The sequence below is a fragment of the Antechinus flavipes genome, chromosome 4 (assembly GCF_016432865.1).
Source record: "Antechinus flavipes isolate AdamAnt ecotype Samford, QLD, Australia chromosome 4, AdamAnt_v2, whole genome shotgun sequence".
NCBI classification, from domain to species: Eukaryota; Metazoa; Chordata; class Mammalia; order Dasyuromorphia; family Dasyuridae; genus Antechinus; species Antechinus flavipes.
The window spans coordinates 79,513,690-79,535,548 of record NC_067401.1 but is presented as its reverse complement, the minus strand read 5'-3'; the positions used below and the strand labels follow the sequence as shown (position 1 = coordinate 79,535,548).

General features: G+C 33.9%; 1 protein-coding gene across 1 annotated transcript in view; it reads right to left on the bottom strand.

Moving 5' to 3' along the window:
- DNAH14 (dynein axonemal heavy chain 14) overlaps positions 1 to 21,859 on the bottom strand; it is a 386,173-nt gene that overhangs the window by 79,386 nt on the left and 284,928 nt on the right. Inside the window, exons 59-65 of the mRNA XM_051996560.1 lie at positions 20,215 to 20,323; positions 19,800 to 19,925; positions 17,881 to 17,975; positions 16,519 to 16,678; positions 13,270 to 13,401; positions 4,079 to 4,174; positions 2,636 to 2,776 (exon numbers count right to left, since the gene is read on the bottom strand). Of these exons, the coding sequence (XP_051852520.1) occupies positions 2,636 to 2,776; positions 4,079 to 4,174; positions 13,270 to 13,401; positions 16,519 to 16,678; positions 17,881 to 17,975; positions 19,800 to 19,925; positions 20,215 to 20,323 (859 nt within the window). The remainder of the gene's footprint in view (positions 1 to 2,635; positions 2,777 to 4,078; positions 4,175 to 13,269; positions 13,402 to 16,518; positions 16,679 to 17,880; positions 17,976 to 19,799; positions 19,926 to 20,214; positions 20,324 to 21,859) is intronic.

Here is a 21,859-nt window from a genome sequence, read left to right as displayed (position 1 = left end):
AAGTACACAGGAGACACACTAACTATTCCAAATTTTATACACACATATAGGTGTATGTATGGATATATATGTATACACACACACACACACACACATATATATCCATACATACATACATAATGAAAAAAGGGCAGAAAAAGGATTGATACAAAAAAGAGGGATGATTTTGCAAATAATAGTGTCAGAATTACATCACAAAAGCTTAGTGTGAACAGATATTGACATTTGGAGCCATTTTTTGGTGGGCAAGAAGGAGGATTAAAGAATAAAATAAGACTGTTGGGGGTGGATTGGAAAATGACAAAGGGAAATGGAGAGAAGATGGAAGTAGTCAGCTCTTATTTTGCCTGTTTCTTTGCCATGAAACATGACCTTTAGATTGTGATGATTGGAACAAAAAAGTTTAACAATGATTTAAAATCTATTATAAATAAGGAGGAAATCGGCAAACATTTAGTATTCTATAATGAGTTCAAGTTATCAGGTCCAGATGAATTTCATTCAGGGTTCCATTGTCAATGATCTCCCACCCCCCAAAGAAAAATATCACATCTTTTACTGTGACTTAAAAAGGCAACTAGACCCAATCCAGATATCCATTGTAGAATGTCTGTGAAAGGCCTAAGCCTCTGCATCCCCCAATCTATCCTGCCAGCTAAATTGGGGAAATGGCAAGGAGAGGTACTAGGGGCCCCAGAAATGATCTTTGAAGGATATGGAGGATAGAAATAATACTTCAGGACTTCATAAGCCTGAATACCCAATATTTTAACAAGGGAAAAGACTATAATTTGCAAAGTATAGAACTGTAAGCTTAAATTCAATTCCTGGCAAAATTATTGAATATATTATTAAAAGGATAGTTTGTGAATATTTAGAAAAGAATCCAATTATTCATTGAGCACCACTATGGATTCACTGATCATGGTCATGGTAGACTGAGCACAAGCCCAATTACAAAAACTATTTTTTATATTGTTATCAAATTAGTAGATTGGGAAAATGCATTCAATTACAGTTTACTTAGGTTTGAGTAAAGATTTATCAAAGTACCTCATTGGACAAAATGTATATGTGTAGACTAAGTACAGTTAGGTGGATTTAGAAGTGTCCAGAACCAAACAGATGTTATTAATAGGTCAGTGCCAGTTTGGACGGATGTTTTGGGTGGGTGCGTAGGGACAAGTGGGTGAGAGGAAGAGAGAGAGGAACAGAGAAGGACAGAAAAAAGGAAGAGGAAGAGAAAGGAGATTGTTCTCAGGAAGCTATCTTTGGCCCAGAGCTATTTAAGATTTTTTATCAATGACTTTGATGAAAGTGATTAGATGGTATACTTGTCAAATTAGCAGATGACATTTAATTGGAAGGGATAACTAGCATGTTGGACAACAGAAATAAGATTAAAAAAAAAACTCAACTGTACTTACAGATTAGTTTACTCTAATGACATTCAGTTTCAGATAAAGTCATATAAAAAATAATTAACACTTACTCTAGCACTTACTCTATATTAGGTTCTGTGTTAAGAATTTTACAAATAATATCTTATTTGATCCTCATAAAGATTGATGCCATTTTTATCCTCATTTTACAGATGAGGAAACTAAGGCAAGCAGAAGCTACTTGTTCAGTCACATAGCTAGTAAGTGTGAATTTGAACTTTTCAGGCCTGGAAGTCAATCCACTACAAAATCTAGGTATATATATATATAAAGACGAAATGCACATACATAAATGTATAAAAATGTATATTTGTTGGTATTGTTTAGTCATTTCAGTCATGTCTGACTCTTTGTGACCCCATTTGGGGTTTTCTTAACAAAGATATTGAAATGGTTTACCATTTTCTTCTCCAATTCATTTTACAGAGGAGAAAACCAAGATAAGCTGGGTTAAGTGACTTGCTTAAGATCACACCGCTAGTAAGTGTCTGAGACCAGATCATAACTCAGAAAGATGAATCGTCCTGACTTCTGGCCCTGTACTCTATCCATCCTGCTACCTAGCTATCTCTTAAATGTACAACATCCACTCATACAAATATCCATCCATCCATAGATATACATATAATGCATATATACAACCTACAAGCAAAATGTGGGTGATCAGTTAATTATCAGGGATATAATAGAGGGGATACTTTTTCAGATACAGATTTGATATGATGCCTTCCAAGATCTCTTCCAACTCTGACATTCTGTGATTTTGTGAATGTTCCTTCTTCTATCATTTTATTTTTTCCATTCCTGTATTTGGACAGAGTTTACTGAAATTTCATTCATGATTTAGAATTTGAACGTAATCAGATATGAGTGTCTCTAACCATTAAGAGCATGAATTTAATAATTAATATTTTTAAATTCCATTGAATCTTTTTTCATATACAGTCTTATCAGGAATAGTTATATAGACCACGAATCATCTAAATTTACTCTTATTTGGTACTGGTTAATGAATATGATAAGAAATAAGATGTGGAGAGTCAGATAAGAACAGTTTTCCACACAGAAGAAAAAAGTAACTCCTTGAGTTCTTCATAGAAAGAATTCTGTTCTTTCTATATAAGTTAAATACATCATAATAAAAATAATAAACTTTAGATCAAGTTAATTCTGAAAAGAAAGAATAGTAATACCCTTTCATCTCGTAGAGCTGTTAGTAAAACAGAAGCAGTATTTAAGCGTTTAGTTGTCTTCTGTTTCCGTTCTGCTAAGAATTCTTTATCAGAGACAGTATCACTGTAGGCAAGTTGTAAAGAGTTCAAATGTTCTTCAACCTGAAAGACAATTTAAATGAAAGATTAAAACATTTAATTCTCACTTTGCTTAACAATTTCAACTTTTACTCATCTCTGAATGAGAGGTCCAGGGGTCCTCAAACTTTTTAAATAGGGGGCCAGTTCACTGTCCCTCAGACTGTTGGAGGGCCCCGACTATAGTAAAAACAAAAACTTTGTTTTGTGGGCCTTTAAATAAAGAAACTTCATAGCCCTGGGTGAGGGGGATAATCATCCTCAGCTGCCGCATCTGGCCGTGAGCTGTAGTTTGAGGACCCCTGTCATGAATTTGGGGCTGGAAGGGACCTTTGAGATAATTCAGTTTTATCAAGGAGAAAACTGAAGTTAAGGGAGTTTAAGTCATTTGTCCAAATTCACACATGGGTAGTAAGCAGGCAAAGCTGACATGTAAAACTGTCTATTGATCCACTGATTTAAAATCTAAAACTCTTTCTACTTTATAAGGTTGCCTCATAATCCATTCCATTTTAAATAATAATGGTCCTTATGGAAAGATGAGTTTTAAAACCAAAGTAGGATTCATTTTGTAGTGATTAATTTTTCTTTTTTTTCCTTGTTTCTTTTTAATAAAACTTTTCATTTTCAAAACACATGCACAGCCTTCAACATTCACCCTTAAAAACCTTGTGTTTCAGTTTTTTTCTCACTCTCTTCCCTTCAACACCTCTCCTAGATAGCAAGCAAGTAATAACATGTGCAATTCTTCTACATTTTCCACAATTATAGTGATTATTTTTGTTGTTGTTGTTATTGTATTGGAAGTTAATAGATAAACAGAGTGGTGGGATTCTGATGTGACTAGCTTCCTACTGTACTATGAAGATCGATTTTCTACCAGCAGGTTGTTTGGCTGTGCAGTACTGGTTCCCAATTTGGAGACTATTAGACTGTCCCATGCTGCTTCTTATTTATGTTAATGACAACAAATGTTTGAAAAAAAGTAATTAATATGTAACAAAAGAAAAAGTTCTGTGATGTTGAACCCATGAACCCATGTTAATATTTGTTTGCATATATATATATATATATATATATATATATATATATATATATATATATATATAATCTTCTCCCATATTCCAGGTTGTAAATACTATAACAATATCTAAAAACTCTTCAAATTGTGATTATGTTATGACATGATGTCATTGTGATTCTTGTTAGGGATATATGATGAAATGGTGAACTAAAAATATTTATTTTTTTCTTCTAATATTTTTGCCAGGATAGTAAACTTATTGAAAGTTCAAGACAGAATAACAAAATAAGCAAGTTTCTTACCAATTCTAAACCCTTTTGTTTTTCTGCCAGTTTTTCTCGACCAAGCTGGAGTATTCTTTGAGCTTCAGCTACTTGGCGTTGTTTTGGTTGCAACATCTCAATAAAAAAAAAGTCACAATATTTCAACATAAGTAAAAAATAATTATTAAATATTATTTTATGCCAGAAATACCATTCATATTTAAAATATATGTCACAGTTACCAGTTCTTAGAATGAAGTTGCTTAGAATAACGACATTAGGGTTAATTGATACATTTTCCATTTGTACCAGGTCTACATAAATTCAATTAATACTGATATACAAATATATTACTTAGACTATAACCATATGATCAATATATATGTATTGTTGTTGTTCAGTTGTGTCTGATTCTTAGTGATTGGCCATTTTCTTCTCCAGCTCATTTTACAGATGAGGAAACTGAGGCAAACAGGGATAAGCAATTTGCTCAAAGTCACATAGTTAATAAGTATCTTATTAATCTTATCTGAAGACTCATGTATTTTAGTATTTCTGTCTTTAGGCCCTATACTCTATCCACTGTGCCACCTAGTTGCTTCCCAATATGTCTTATAGATGGTTAATTAGGGGAACTAATCTTGTAAATGAAATTACCATGTTATAAAGGGAAAAAAACAAAACAACACTTTGACAAAGGAGTTTAAAATGGATCAGTCTTTGGGAAAATTCCATTCCCATAGGAACTAACAAGTAGTGTTAGTGATGAAGTTCCAGTGTATTTGAATTTGACTCTTTTCTAACTTCTAAATTAAGTAACATTGTTTGCCATCATTCAGCTCATACCAGGACATTCTGAAATTCCAAGTTCCTCTACACTCAGGCACATTGTTTGTCTGGCTTAATATAATCTAGTCTCGGTAGAAGTTCATAGATGGTCTAGCTTTTCTTGGTTGAAGTTTATGTTAATCCGGTGGTAATCTCTTATAGTATTTTTACATTTCAGCGTCGACAGAAATAATAACTAACTCTTCCAAAAGCTAACTGGCTGTGTCCTCAATAATAGGAAATGATACTAGTCAACTTTTTTACCCATATTTTTTTTATTTGAAGAAGAAAACAAATTTATTCCTCAGAATGGAATTATTTAACATGAACTTTTAGGCAGAAAAAAGTAATAGCTTTTTCTGTATTTACCTTTTAATATGTTTTACTGATACCTTTTGTTTTGTTTTGTTTTGTTTTTGCATCACAGTAATTTTTCCACTCAGACCAAACCCTTCCTTATGACCAAAAAAAATCATGCCAAAATCAAAAACAAATGAAACCAAATAAAAAAATTGCTTAAGCCAACAGTACCAGCAAAAAGATCTTATTTGATAATGTATATAATATTGTGTCTTAGCAATCTCTGACTATTGCCATGATCAGGAATATTCACTTATTTTTTTCATTACTCAGAGATCAGCTTCTTTTTAGTGATCTCTTAATGATAGAGTTCTAATTGCTATATAAATTGTTCTCTTGATTTTGTTTATTTCATGCTATATCCATTCATTTAAATTTTCTCTCAGTTCTATGACTTCCTGACAATTGTCATTTCTTATTTGATAAAACATTTGATTATGCTTATTCACCATAATTATTTCAGCCATTCTCCCCTAGATGGGCAACTTTGTTTCCAGTCATTTACTATCACAAAGAATGATGGATATTTTGGTAGATATTGGACTCTTTGGTACATATGTAACTTCTTTCGGGTATGTCATCACCGGTGGAATTCTGGGTAAAAGGACATAGACATGTAGTAATTTTTTGGGGGGTATAATTTCAAATCTAAATCCACAATCATTAGACTATTTCATAGTTAAAATAATTTGTGAATCAGCATGCTTTTCTTTCTGAAATCCCTCTAGTAATTACCTTTTTTTTTATTTTAGTAATTTGCATGGAGACCAAACTTATCTACTTTTAAAAAAACCCTTCAGCTCAATCAAATGCAATTTCTTCAAATTAATATCCATTCTCTAATTGCATTCTGCTTAGATATTGCTGTTATTTTTCATAAAGAACATAATCAAGTAATGTATCCACCATCTTTCCCAACACCCTTCCCCTAAATAATAGTATCCATGTTTCCTGCTGTAAACATCTAGAAATAGAAATATTCCATTTACTTTAGTTACTGTTAAATTTTCAGTAAGAAGCAAACACTGACCCATTTTGCTAATTTTCCATGTTATCTGCAAAGTATGATTCTCCTGTGTGTCTGTAACAAGTAAACTGCTCCATCTCGTCTTGCAGATAAACCTTTAAAAATGTTTGCTTTGACATTGTACAATTATGATTTGGTGATTTAATCACCTTTCATGGCTTTAATCATCTTCTCTATGCTACTGATACCCAGATTCTTATAACTAGATGTGGTTTGTTTCTTAAACTGTCTCACATCACCAACTGCCTAGTGGACATTTCAACCAGATGTCCCATACACATTTCAAACTCAACATGTCTAAGATTGAATTCTCGTTTCTGAACTTCCTAATCTATCTTGAGGAAATGACTATCCTTCCAATCACCCAGGTTTGCTCCTCAGAGTCATCCTCATTCTCCTACTCTCCCTCAGTCTTCACATCCAATTAGTTATCAAGTAATGTCAAGTCTGATTCCACATTTCTCAATCTGACTCCTTTCTTTTCACACAGTAGTCCTCCTAGTTTAGGCTCTCAGTATCTTTGGTTTGGATTATGTTACAATCGCTTCCTAATGGCTCTTCCTGCCTCAAATAGCTACCTCTCCAAAGCATTCTATACACAGCTGCCACAGTGATACTCCTAAGGTACACATTTATCTGTCACCCTTGCTCAACAAAATCACTATTGTCTCTGGAATTAAATACAAACTCTTCTGCTCATCATTGATAGTATTTTATAACCTGTCTCCAATCTCTTTTTGCTGGATATTATGCATTATTTACTTTTATGTACTCTATGGTTCATACTTACATGGTCCATTCAATCAATTAATCAACATTTATTAAACATTCACCAAGTACCTTTTCCTTTCCATCTGCTTCACTTTCTACCCACTGGCCCCAAACTCTAGACACAAGTGCTGCCCAAATCACCTAGTCCCTGCCTTGCTGATAACATCAAAGTCCTCCAGTTGGTCACAGGCACTGTGTTAAGTGCTAGGGATATATAAGTACTAGAGATACAAAGAGATTCAAAGGACAATTCCACCTTGTAAGGAGCTTACAATCTAATGGGGGAAACAATATGCAAACAAATATCTACAAAGCAAACTATATACATGATGGATGGGGAGACTGAATCAGTGGCAGTAATGACAGTTTCCAGACTTCTCAGCCCACAGATACTGAAGACTACTTAGAAGGTTGGCAGGAAAAGTTTATCATACCAAGATGAGAGTAGACTGTAAACCCTACCAGCATAGCCCTAACTCCAGCAAACTGAATCAGGCCTTGGGAGCCACAGCAGAGACAGTGATAACTTCCAGAGCTCTCCACCAACAGACAAGAGGATAGAACAATTGGTCAGAAAGAGATTACAGGGGTCTCTTTACTGGCACTGAGGGAGCTCTCAGTTGCTTTACTCATACTAAGATCTGGGACACAGTTCTTGATGGCAACCCCAGAGGAAGAAGGAGCAATAGTATATAAGAGCTTGTAGCCACAAGGAGGTGAGGACCCTCCTTATCGTTTCAGGGCAAAAAAGATCTGTGGTCACTCACAGATCAGAACACAGGCTATACCTCTTCTTAGAGCATACCACCTTGTATCTCTGAAAACAGCTGCACAAAAGTCTTAAAACTTGTAACAGTGTACTTTCCATCCTGGAAACAGTCCTATTTTAATAAAGAGTTAAAATCAAGTAATAGGATGGGAAAATGAATAAACAACAAAAAAGATTCTGACCTTAGAAAGTTACTATGGTGACAAGAAAAATCAAAAAACACACAGAGAAGATAAAAGAGTCAAAACTCCTACATCCAAAACCCCCAAGAAAAATATGAATTTAATTTCAGGCCATGGAAGAACTCAGAAAGAATTCTGAAAATCAAATAAGAGAAATAGAGGAAAAATTGGGAAGAAAAATGAGAGTGATGTAAGAAAATAATTAAAAACAAATCGACAGCTTGCCAAAGGTGACAGAAGAAAACTAATACCTTAAAGAACAGATTAACCCAAATGGTAAAGGAAGTACAAGGAGTCAATGAGGAGAAGTATGCTTTAGAAAGCAGAATTAATCAAATGGAAAGAGAAGCACAGGAATTCACTGAAGGAAAAAAAAAAAAAAACTCCTTAAAAAGTAGAATTCGCCAAATGGAAAAAAAAATCTACTGAACAAAATGATTCCTTTAGAAATAGAATTAGATAAATAGAAAAGAAGGTACAAAAGCTTACTGAAGAAAATAATCCCTTAAAAATTAGAATTGAGTGAATGGAAGCTAACAACTTTATAAGAAATCAAGAAATTAAAAAGAACCCAAAAGAATAGGAAAAAAAAGAAGATAAGATAAAATATCTCATTGGAAAAACAATTGATCTGGAAAATAGATCTAGGAGGGAAATTTAACAATTATTAGACACCTGAAAACCATTATTTTAAAAATAGTCTAGACATCCTCTTACAAGTAGTTGTCAAGGAAATTGACATCTTCTAGAAGCAGCTGGTAAAATAGAAATTTAAAGAATCCATTGGCCACCTCCTGAAAGATATTCCCAAATGAAAACTCCAAAGAATATTATGGCAAATTCCAGACCTCTTGGGTCAAGGAGAACATCCAGAAAGAAACAATTCAAGAATAGTAGAACCACTCTCAGAATAGCACAAAATTAAGTAAATTCTACTTTAAAAGATTGGAAGGCTTGGGTCATGATGTTATAGAGGACAAAGGAGCTAAGATTACAACCAAGAATCACCTACCCAGCAAAACTAAGTATAATTTTTCAAGGGAAAAATGTTTATTCAATGAAATAAAGGACTTTCAAGCATTCTTGATGAAAAGACCAGAGCTGAATAGAAAATTTGACTTTCAAATACAAAACTCAAGAAGCATAAAAGGTAAATAGGAAAGGGAAATCATAAAGGACTTAATAAGAAAGTTAAATGATTTGCATTCCTATATGGGAAGATGATATTTGTAACTCTTAAGAATTCATTATTAGGCAGTTAGAAGGAGTATGTATGTATGTGTATATATATATATATATATATATATACATAATATATATATGTATACACATATATATGTACATACACACACACATACACACACACACACACACATATATATATATATATAGACAGAGAGCACAGATGGTAGTTGAATATGAAGGGATGATATCTAAAAAATAAAATTAAGGGGGTGAGAGAAGAATGTATTAGAAGAACTCTCTAAAGGGAAAGTTAGAATGGGGCAAATTATCACACATAAAATAGTCAAGAAAAAGATTTTTCCATATGGGGGAAATTAATTGGGTAGTGAGTGAACCTTATTCTCAGAATTGGCTCAAAGAGGGAATAACATACACACTCAATTGGGTATATAGAAATCTACCTTACACTAGAGTAGGAGGGCAAAAGGATAAGAGAAAGGGAGGGATGATAGAAGGGAGGGCAGATTGTGGGAGGAGGTAGTCAGAAGCAAAACACTTTTGATGAAGGACAAGGTAAAATGAAAGAAAGAATAAAATAAATGGGTAAGGGAATAACACTTAACAAGAGTAACTCTGAAACAAAATTTGAAGCAAGATTCTCTGATAAAGGCCTTATTTTTCAAACTTAGAGAGACCTGAGTCAAATTTATAAAAACAAATCATTTCCCAATTGATGTAATCAAAAGATATGAAGTTTACAGTTGAAATAATCAAAGCTATCTATAGTCATGTGAAAAAATTTTCTAACTCATTATTGACTGGAAAAATGCAAATTAAAGCAATTCTGAAGTACTACCACATAACTATTAGATTAGCTAACAGTATAGAAAAGGAAAATGACAAATGATGGAGAGGATATGGGGAAAATGAGACATGAATGCACTGTTGGTGGAACTGTGAATTGATTCAACCATTTTGTAGAGAAATTTGGAACCATGCCCAAAGGTTTATGAAACCATGCATATCCTTTTCCCTAGCAATGTCACTATGGTCTGCATTCCAAAAGAGATTTAAAAAACAAAAAGAAAAAAGGCTAATATGTATCAAAATATTTATAGCAGCTCCTTTCTGGGGCAAAGAATTCAAAATTGAGGGGGATGCTCACTAATTGAGGAATGGTTGAATAAATTGTGATATGTGATTATGATGGAATACTATTGTGGTATAAGAAATGATGAGCAGTATGCTCTCAGAAAATTTGGGAAAGACTTCCCTTCCATAAGCAAAGTGAAATATACTGTGTACAAAATAACAGTAATATTGTAAGATGAACACCTGTGAATGACATAACTATTCTCAATAATACAATAATCCAAGCCAGCTCTGAAGGAGTTATGATGAAAAATGCTATCCATCCCCAGAGAAAAAACTGATGGTGTCTGAATGCAGATTGAAGCATCATTTTTTTTAAACTTCATTTTTCTTGAGTTTTTTGGTCTGTGTTTTCTTTTACTACATGACTATTATGAAAATGTTTTGCATATATCCTATATTGAATTAATTGTATTCTTAATGGGGGAAGAAGGCAGCAAGGGGGAGAATCTGGAACTCAGTATTAAAAACAAATGTTTAAATTATTTTTAACATGTAACTTGGAAAAAATAAAATATTTAATACAATTAAAAAACCCATATATATGATGACTACATATAGGATGAATAAGAAATACCTAACAGAGGGAAGGCATGGGGATTAAGAGGGGGTGGGGAAGCTTTCTTATGAAAGATATGATTTTAGATGGGACTTAAGGAAGCCAGGAGTTCAGTAGTCAAAGGGGAGGAAGCAGAGTGTACCAAGCATGAGATCCAGTCAGAGAGAAGGCCTATGAATGAATATGAGAAATAGAATGCTTTGTTCATAGAACAGCTAAGAGTCATTGGATCAAAAATATGTCAGAGAGTAAGTTGTACGAAGAGTGAAAAGGCTAAGTTATGAAAGGTTTTGAATGCCAAACAGAACATTTGTATTTGATCCTGGAGGCAATAGTGGGCCAATAGAACTTACTGAATGGATAAAGCAGGTATGATATGAAGAGATACACATTTTAGGATTAGAATGGGGAGACTCTTGTAGTTGGTCTTTTTGTTGTTCCTCACACATTACATTTTCTCTTTCTCTTCTGGACCTTTTAATGGACAGTTTGCCTTTCCTGAAATGCCTTCTTCAAAATCCCCTTTATTAAATAAAATCTTTCATGATTTTCTTCCCACTCTCTAAGTTTCTAATTCCTCCATATTCATTATTACATTTATATTGCATATATTTGTAAAAGTTGTCTGTGTACTTCTTGTCTCCCCCATTGAGTGTAAGATGCTTAATGGCAGACTGTTTTACTTTTGTTCTTTTTATTTTTTTGCACCTAGCACAGCACCTGGAACAAAGGAGGCAGTTGATTGAGTCCAGCTTCATAATGATATGAATGATATGAATGGCTCACAACAAAGGAAATATGAAAGTTTTCAGATTGAAAACTTAAAATATTCTCATTCTAAAACAAATGTGATTGATCAAGACTAGGTAATTACTTCCTAAATGCTTCTCTTATACTCTTCCAAAATAGATGCTTGATGAAAGCTTTTGATGATAATAATATAATTCCCTGTTCTTTATTCTGCTCATTCCTTTTCAGCTGAGACTATTGAACTATATCAATTCCAACATCAGTGGCTTAATAAGCTTATTCTCTACCAATGGAACTCTAATAGATAATAATAATAAGTGCAAAATAGGAACATAAATATCATCAACACAAGTATAGAGAGAAGATGGTAAATTCCTAAGGGGCAAAATCAAAATTTAGGATATAGGACTCAAATTGTGATTCTTATTTTGCCATCTATTTTGAAAAAAAAAGTCTTTTTTGCCAGAAGAAAGGTGATTTATTCTAAACACATTTTTCTGTGTTAAATTCCTATACAACCATCCTATATTAACTCATTTTAAGAACATTTAAAAATTGTTTTTATTTTTTTCTTTAATTTTTAAAATCATCAAACATTTACTTTTTTTCCTCTTCCCTCATTCCTCCTCCTATTAGAAAGAGAAAAAGAAAGGTGAAAGTCAATGGAGGAAGAAACAATCATTATTGTCATTGGAGTATATTTTGGACAAGGTCAATACATTGGTTTGTTTTAAGAATACCTTTTTCTCTCCCCACCTTTTTTGTTACAAGGGAGGATTCTATAGGAGGAGGTAGAGGATATTAGAAAATGATAGTAACACTAAAGAAAGCATTAATAAAATGTTTTTTAAAAGAACTATAGGAAGAGTAAATAAAGTTTCAGCAAAAGGAATAGAGCATGTTTTTAATCCATCTCCATGAAAATATGTGTAAATATACACTCAGAAATTTTAATATATATATATTAAGCATAGTGAAAGGATTTTTTCATTGCTGATTTTATCATAAGTACAATAAAAATTTTAAATTTTATCCAAACTATATATGCATATATGTTATATAGCTATTTAGGGAGAAGAGATTAGTAGCCTGAATATTTCCTTGCTATTCATGAGATATAGAGAGGAAGGTCCTTTGTGTCTTGGGTAGGTCCTTTCTGGAGAAATAAAAGAAGAATCTGGAAAAGGAAGGACCTTAGATGGAGGAGCCAGACTGTTGAAATCATGGATCTTTTGAAGTATTCTAGTGGGATAGGGCTATGATTCTCATCATTTATTCTCTTGTATAGGGATTAGTGTTTCCTAAAAGGCAAGAAAGTTGTCTTTGAGACTATTGACTCTGGGTGATTTAGGGGTATTAAAAAGTCCCAGTTAGGGATGTCAAGGTCACACCATTCTAGAAGATGTCTGAAGATTATGTGATGTACCCTGTCCTGCTCTGTAAACCAGACTAACTTCCATGTGGAGAACAAGTAGTCATGTGCAGAGAAGCCAAAGGCTTCTATGTCCTTGTTGCATAACTTACCAAAATTGAACTTTAGCTAATAGAGTGGTGATGTTAGGTTCGTCACAACACCAACTATCCCAATAATACATTCACATTGGTGAAATAATTGCAACATATCTTCTTTAAGAATAAAAGACATACCTTCCGTACTTGATGGTAATTATTTAAAGCTATCACCCACTGGCACATGGAACAACAGGCAACAGACACTTGAGCAATCTTTCTTGGAGTGAAATCAGGTAAATTTAAATAACTTTTTAGTTTTGTAAATGCCTAGAGGGAATAAAGATTTACATTATATCAGAAAAGTGTTCTGGATTTGACATATTGTTCCTGCATATGCATATAATAACTGTTTTTGTTATAGAAATAAGGGATTGATTAGATTATTTTGATCCTTTCATCTGTAGTAGACCCCCTGGCAACTATCTATATACAAAAAAGATACTGGCACCATGTTGAACTACATAAAGGAAAACAAGAATTTTGACTTATATCATGTTCAAATTGTTACTTCTTAGAACTGCTATGCTATAATTTCAGAGAAAATATTTTAAAAGACATACATATGAATATATAACTAGGATATGTAACTTTAAAAAACCAAACTAAATCCAAATTTACTATTTGGGTACAATAGTAACCCAAACCCAAACCTGTTCTAACCCAGGGCTTTTGATCTTTTTCTATCATCATTGCTTTTTGCCCAAGAAATTTTTACACAACCTTACATATATAAAACAGGTATACAAATCAAATTTACTGATAATCATAAGGAAATTTATTTTAAAACAATTTCTTGGTATACATATAATTTTAACATTTATTAAGACAAAAGTAAATCTATATGCTAATGAGATGTACTTGTTTCTTTTCACATAAAGAATTACATCTTGACAGAATATTTGTTATATTTTACCTTTGCCAAATTTTTCACCCATCCCCACATTCAGTTATGTGACCTCCATATGGAGTTGTGATCCACAGTTTAAGAAGCTTTGCTCTAGCCTAATTGACAGGTCTAAGAAGGTTTCTTGCAGAAGGTAGGACTTTGGTTGGGACTGATGGAGGTCAAGTATCTAGGAAGTAGAAATGAGGAGGGAGAGAGTTCCAGGAATGGGGGAATAGTCACTGAAAATGCCCAATGTCAGGAGATGAAGCACTGTGTGTAAGAACAGCAGTAACTGATGTCACTGCATTTTAGGAGTGTGTGTGTTTGTGAGAGGAGAGCAAAGTATAAGAAGACTAGAAAGATAGGAGGAGGTCAGGCTTACGAAGAGCTCTAAAAGCCAAATAGAATTTTCTAATTGATGGTGGAAGTAAATAAGAAGGCACTAGAATTTACTGAAAAGGGGAATGACATGATCAGAGTTGCAATAGAAAGAGATCAAATTAATACTTAAATGGAGGCTGGATTGGAGGGGGAGAAACTTGTGGCAGACAAGACCAGCAATTCTTACATGAAGTGATGATGGCTTGTATCAGGGCAGTAGTGTGGCAGAAAAGAGCAGGGCGACTTATTAAGAGACATGGACTCTCTTAATTAACAAGTGATTGGAAATGAGAGACAGGAGTTGAGTGGCTGTCCCATCTTCAAACTAAACCCCACAAGGGATCAATATTATAGTCTAGTTGAATAAGGCATCTACTTGTCCTGTTTTAGGAGCTATCTAGACTGGGAATAGATCTCATCAGGCTCTTGGACTATTCTTCAGAGTTAGAAGATAAAGTCATCAAATGAATCAAACACTTATAAAGCACTTAGCACACTGCTTGGCATCTAGTAGGCTCTAAATGTTTATTCTATTCCTTTCATCCCTCATTTCTGCTTACGGTTTTTACTTACATATTGAACTAGCTACTATGGTCTTCTATTTACTGTATATGTTCTTATATGAGGAAATGAATTTTAATCTTACAGCATTTGAATATTAATGCTCATTTGTAACATTCCCTTCCTTGTACAAAAGGCTATTTTTTTATGCTACATAAAGAGAAACTTTGCCCAGCCCATTCCAGTTAAGAAATGTGATCACATTCCAGTCCTTCCCAAGGCTTGTACTGGATTTCTCTGATTACTCTGAGCACAGATGATCAACTTGAGCTCATCCTCTCCTGAAGGGTGACTCTTGTAGAACAAAGTTAAGGGTAACCTGGTCTACAAAGAGGAACCTAGGAAAGGGAGATCCTGGTTAGGGTAGTTTTCCTTGCCCAGATTACTACAGGCAATGGAATCTCATGACCTGGACAAGTTATTTAATTTCTCTGCACCTCAGTTTCCCCTTATCTAAATTTGACTTAGCACTCACTTTTTAGGATTTTTATGAATATAAAATGAGATAATTTTTGTAAAGTAAATTACAAATCTTAAAATGATAGCTGTTATTATAAATATTATTAGGGCAAACAGCTAAGAAGGGAGAGGGAGAAGGGGTATAACCTTTAACATCCTTCAGAAAAGTTTGAGCAATATGGGAAATCTCTGGGATGGAAATGCAAAGAAATCTCCAAGAAGGTCTGATCTTCAGCAGGGACTTAAGAGTTTGGTTCTCTTCTCCTAGATTTGACAAAGCATTTAATTTCCTCCATAGTGGCACAAAATTCTCTCTACTCTATGTGGGTCTGTAATGCCCACATCTTGATTCAAGGAGCGTCCTACCACTCTTTGGACCATGTCTTCCTGTCTCTCAAAGGAAAAGTTTGAAAAAGACAACACATGCTTTGGGGAGACAATTGTCCCTAGGAATGCAAGGACTTCCAATTATATTTTAATTTATGAATCTCACTTTTATTCTAAATTTTTCCAAAGTTGCCCCTACAAAGTCCAAAAGTTTAACTTTACTTTCTTTAATTATTTAAGTAGGTCCTAAAACCTCAATAAATTTTTGGAGGAATTGATTGTTTCAGAAATTTCAAGATGCAGTATGACTTAGAAGATAACAGTGTGATTTGGTGGACTGAAGTTGAAGGTAAGATGACTTGAGTTCAAATCCCACCTTACCTACTTACCAGCAGTGTGATCCTGGGCAATTCATTCAAACTTCCTGTGCCTTAGTTTCCTTGCCTGCTATATGAGGAAATTGGACTGAATGATCTCTAAGGTACCTTTTGGAGTTAGAGAACCTGGGTTCAAATCCCAGCATTACCCTCGCATTTGGTGTGACTGACTTTATCTCTGTAGTCCTCAATGTCTTCATTTGTAAAATGAAAGGATTGGATGATATTACCTCTAAGATTCTGTCTTGCTCTAAATTCTATACCATCAGTCAGTTTGAACACAGAACTTTCTTGGTTACTCTATTTTTATATCCATCAATAATTCAAGTCAAATATACAATTTGAACTATGCTATTTATGTAGCTCTTCCTTCACAAGATCATTACTTTTTACCTTTTCGGATATAGTATCCTTATCCATGGTAATCAACGTTTTTAGGAATCTAGGATGTGCAAGGAGTCGTTTTGCGGTTGCCCAATTGGGTTCCTCTTCCAGGAGGACACAGACTGCATTCATGACAGTCAGTACGAGATAGGGCGGATGTGTGTACACTCTGTAACAGAGCCAACAATTCCAGTCAAAAAAAAAAAAATAAACAAAACACTTGGTGTCTGCTTCATGACAAGTATGCCCTACTTCGAGACTACAGATGAAAATGAAACAATCCTCATGTTTGGGGGCTCTCATTTTAATGAATACCTTAATTTGTCCATTCCAATAGGAAAATGAATTGGGGATTTCCTTCATTTAAAACCTCCCTCTATTTATGTGAATTGCAGTCTGTCTGTCTATCCTATGCAACTCTTATCTATATCCTCACATGTGTTTGCCATAAGGATCCACCCAATGTGCTAAAGACCTTTAAAGATTTCTCCAGGAATCTGAAGAGAAACCAGTGGTTGTTACGATATCCTTTTGTATCACTATATGATCATCCCATCTTCTATTTCTATTATATATTTTCTTGGTGATATTTTTTACTGCTATTATTTAAAGTTCTTTGGTTACAGTTTATAGCCTTCTCCCACCTAATTTGAGACCCTGTGTTGCCTTATATATGATACTCATTTTAAAATCTTCAGACACTGTTATAATCTGTAACTTGTTTCCACAGAGTAAAATGGGTAGAATATTGTATTAAAAAACAAAGGCATTTTTTCCATGTGAAACTTGGAGTCATTTAAAGAATTGAGGGTTCTTCACTTGGCTTCTTATGTCAGAAGATTTTCAGTAGGGTAGGAGCATCTGTCTTCTTGAAAATATTATCACTCGGTCATCTCTGCATGAGTTGCTGATTTGAAGTGACTAGGCTTGGGAATTTTGTTTGAAACCTGGCTTGCTTAAATAGATGTTATTGATTGAAAGTTTGGTGTCCAGTCAGTCAACTATAAGCATTCATTGTCTCTTAGGCTGGGTACTATTAAGCCCTAGGGCACTCATTAGGTACTCATTTAAAAAAACAAAACAAAATAAAATGAGATAGTCCCTGCCTACAACTCCCTTACATTCAATTGGGAATATAAGTAAATATATTCATTTAAAAACAGAGCACCATATTTTAAAATGCTCAGAATTTACATCTAATTATTCGCTTTTTTTGACTTAAAGAACTTAGGAAAATGGTTAGGCATAGAGAAGTAGGAGGAAAATGAGAACAATATTAAATCATAATGGCCATTATTTTAGGGTTGTTAATATATACTTAAAGAATTAACTAATGAATTTAAAAATGAAATAATAATCTTGGAAAATGACCTTATTTCAGATATGTCACTTTTATCGAGGGCATTCAGAGCCATTACTGCCTCTTCAAAAGCTGGTATCACCCTGTTTAGTTCTTCTTGTGTTTTCTACAGTAAGGATACAACACCAAAAATCAATGACTCTTAGTTATAGTTAATAAACAGCAAACAAGAATGTTCATTGATTAAACACAGAATGTCATTAATTATATATATTTGCATTATAATTTTATCAGTCTAATCAGTGTATTTCAGATGTACATTATGTGCAAACAAGGAAGAGAATGAGGAGGAAGAAAAAAGGAAGGGAAGAGACAGAAAAAGAAGGAAAAGAAAGAGAACAATAGAAAGAAGCAAAGGAGGAGAGGAGAGATATAGGGAGAAAGCTATAGATACAATTTTTATTCATTGAAAGTATAAAATTAGGGGCAGCTAGATGGTGCAGTGGATAGAGCAGCAGCCCTGAAATCAGGAGGATTCCTGATTTCTGAGTTCAAATTTGGCCTCAGACACTTAACACTTCCTAGCTGTGTGACCCTGGGCAAGTCACTTAACCTCAATTGCCTCAGCAAAAGAAAAAAAAAGTACAAAATTAGAGCAGAAAACATTTGTAATGAAATAGGTTAAAAGTTCTAATATTTACTAGCTTGAAACTGGACAATAGATTTTCTGAGGGAAGCAAAGTTTCCTAATAACCAATAGTTAACCCTTCAAGAACTACACTTTTAGAGGAAAATCATTTAAAAAATGTTTAAAGTAGCTACTCATTAACTTAACAAATGTTTGCTAAGCCTTCCTACATTCAAGACACTTATGTTATTGTAGTAGTGCTAGGTTGTGCAGGATACAGGTAGAAGTGATGGCAAATAGTGACACATAGTCACAAGGCTGACTTTAACTTGAATAAAACCTTCAGGAGAGTTCTATTAAGAGTGACAAAATATAAATGAGAAATGCCTGTTGAAAAAGACTTTATGAAATGGCAATCTTGGGGGCAGACAGATGGTGCTGTGGATAGAACACTAGGGCTGAAGTTACAGGGACCTGAATTCAATTTGACCTTAGACATTTAATACTTCCTAGCTGTGTGACCCTGGGCAAGTCATTTGAGTCCTTGAAGAAAGAAAGAAAGGAAAGAAGGAAGGGAGGAAGGAAGGAAGAAAAAAAGAAAGAAGGAAAGGAAAAAGAAAGAAAGAGAAAGGGAGGGAGGAAGAGAGGAAGGAAGGAAGGAAGGAAAGAAGGAAAGGAGGGAAAGAGAGAAAGAGAGAAAGAGAGAAGGGAAAGGGGGAGGAAAGGAGGGAAGAAGGAAGAAAAAAATGACAACCTCTCCTTGCTTGAGAATACTTAAAATTTTCTCTCCTTTAGGGCCAATATCCTTAAGTACAAATCTTGGATCTGAAAGGGTCACATGAGCTATGGGTCACATCATTAAACTTCTCTGAACTTCAGTGTACTAATCTGTGAAATGGAAATAAAAATACTCATCCCAACCTACCCAATAGAGATGTTGTAAGGGACTTTTTAAAGTTTTTATTTGCTTTTAAAAATTCCTGGTGCAAAATCCACTTAAAAAATTATTTTGATTCTGAACTTAACACCAGATAAAATAGATATTTCCATATACCTAATAGACTAGAAAGAGTTGAACATGAAAAGCTGCAAATTTCTCATATATATTTACAACTTTGCTTTATTTCTAAAGTAAATAATAAATTTAACTTTAATAATGATGATGGTGATGATTAATTCTAGAGTTAGAAGAGATCTCAGGGAACATCTCATTTTATTGATGGGAAGACTGAGGTTAACTGATCTGGCCAGTGTTAGGTGTTTATAACATTCATGTTTTGGGAGGTGGAACCTAGCTTTGTTTAATTTAGTATGAAGGAAATCATGGGTGTGTGGAATTATTTTGATGGAATTTAAAACTACCTCAGCATATTCTTGTACAATTATTACTTCCTGAGTCATCAATTCTTCATCTTCTTTTACAAGGGCCTGTACTTGCTGCACAACTTCTGAATCTTTCTTTAATTTTTTCATGAGGATATCTGTTTCCTATAGAAAAAGAAACTAAAACTATATATTTTTTCTTTGAATCCATCTAAAACAGATCAAAATTTCCAATACTCCAAGAGTTAGTAAATTTATCAAAGCAACCAAGATGCATTTGTGTTTTGAGAAGATTAATACAGGACAATTTTTTTTAGACAATATATGTGAGAAATGATGATAGGAACTGATTTCATAATAATATAAAGATCACAAGCTATCAAAACAAACTCCTAACTGATGTCTTAAAAATGTAGGAAACCCATCATTAACATCAATTTCCAACCAAATGTACCTTAGTTTTTTTTTCTATTTGAGGACCGAGGATGACAAGCTCTTCATGCATTTTCGAAACTAGCAGTGATGCTTCCAGAATCTTTGCAAGGCCATTACTAAAACGTTCCCTGAAGAAGACAAATATCATAGAGTTGTAAGGTGGGGTTTTTGTGTGTCCTTTGACTGACCTATTTACTGGAAGAATGAAGCACTGAATTTTTAAACCACTTGCATTAGAAATACAGCTTAGAAATACTCCAGAATCAGTCACCAGAATTTATCAAGTCCCCACTGTGTACCCAGCATGGTAGCAGAAGCGCGCTGGTGTTTCCATGGAAACAGAAGACATGGCTCCAGCCTCTGAGGAGTTTGTAATCTCCAGGGGAGAAAGAATATAATAACATATAGAATGAAAAATACTACCAAGTACAAAACGTGCAATTCTACAAAACTAGATATAGGATATTTGTGGTAATTGAGACAATGAACTTTAGTTTCAGGGATCCTGGGAAGTCTCTCCCACAAAATAAAATCTTCATTTGATTTGCTGATGCTTAAAATTTCCCAAATAGATCTATTCTCTGTTTGTTTAAGTCAAGTGGAGCCTTTGACAATTGCTTGCTATCCATTGCTTGCTATAACATAAGGCATTGAGGGAGATGCAAGAAGTATAAGATTTCTACCATAATGACATATTAATTGACAAGGTGAGATTAATATATGGGAATCAGTAGCACAAGATAGAATATTGTTAAATATTATATCCTATAGTATAATAGACACAGGAATTCAGAAATTAATTTCAGTCCTAGAGAAGAAATCAAATCAAATCAATAAGGATATTGGACCATATATTTAGATCTGTAAGAGACCTCATTTTATAGCTGAGGAAATGGAGACTAAAAAAGGTGAAATGACTTATCCAGAGTCATGTAGCCAGTGAATATATGAGGGAGGATTCAATCCCTAATATTCTCGATTACAAGAATTGTGTTTTGCTCCAAGTGCTACTTGGCTTTGAGGTGGGATGCCAGAGCTGAAAAATATTAGAATGATATTCCAATGGGTAGGTTAAGGAGTGATCTTAACAACAACTGGGTATTAGCAGAAGGTTCTTTCTCTTTCATTCTCTCTCTTTCCCTCTTTTTTTTCTTTCATAAAAAGGTACCTCTGGCCTAGAAGGGGCACTGGTTATGGAGTCAAATTCTGACTACAATATTTAATAGGTATAGGACTGCTTGCCATCTGGGGGAGGGGTGGAGGGAGGGAGGGGAAAAATCGGAACAGAAGTGAGTGCAAGGGATAATGTTGTAAAAAATTACCCAGGCAGGGTTCTGTCAATAAAAAGTTATAATTATGAAAAAAAAACAAAAAAAAAAACCAAATTCTGGCTATAACTCTGTATTATCTATTTGTTAATATCAGGCTTCCATGAGTCTCAGTTTCCTCTTTAACATTAGGATTGAAACACCCTGACAACTTTTTGGAGTTGTTGATCAAATAATCAAAGCAAATAATCAAAAAAGTAGTCTTTGTAAAGTATATAAATATAGATGTCAGTTACTTTTTTTTTCCTCTAGAGTAAAGAAAATGGTTTTCCTATATTCCATTTCAAAAGTGGTAGGAGAAAAATGGATTTTAAAAAATTAACTAAGAACATTATT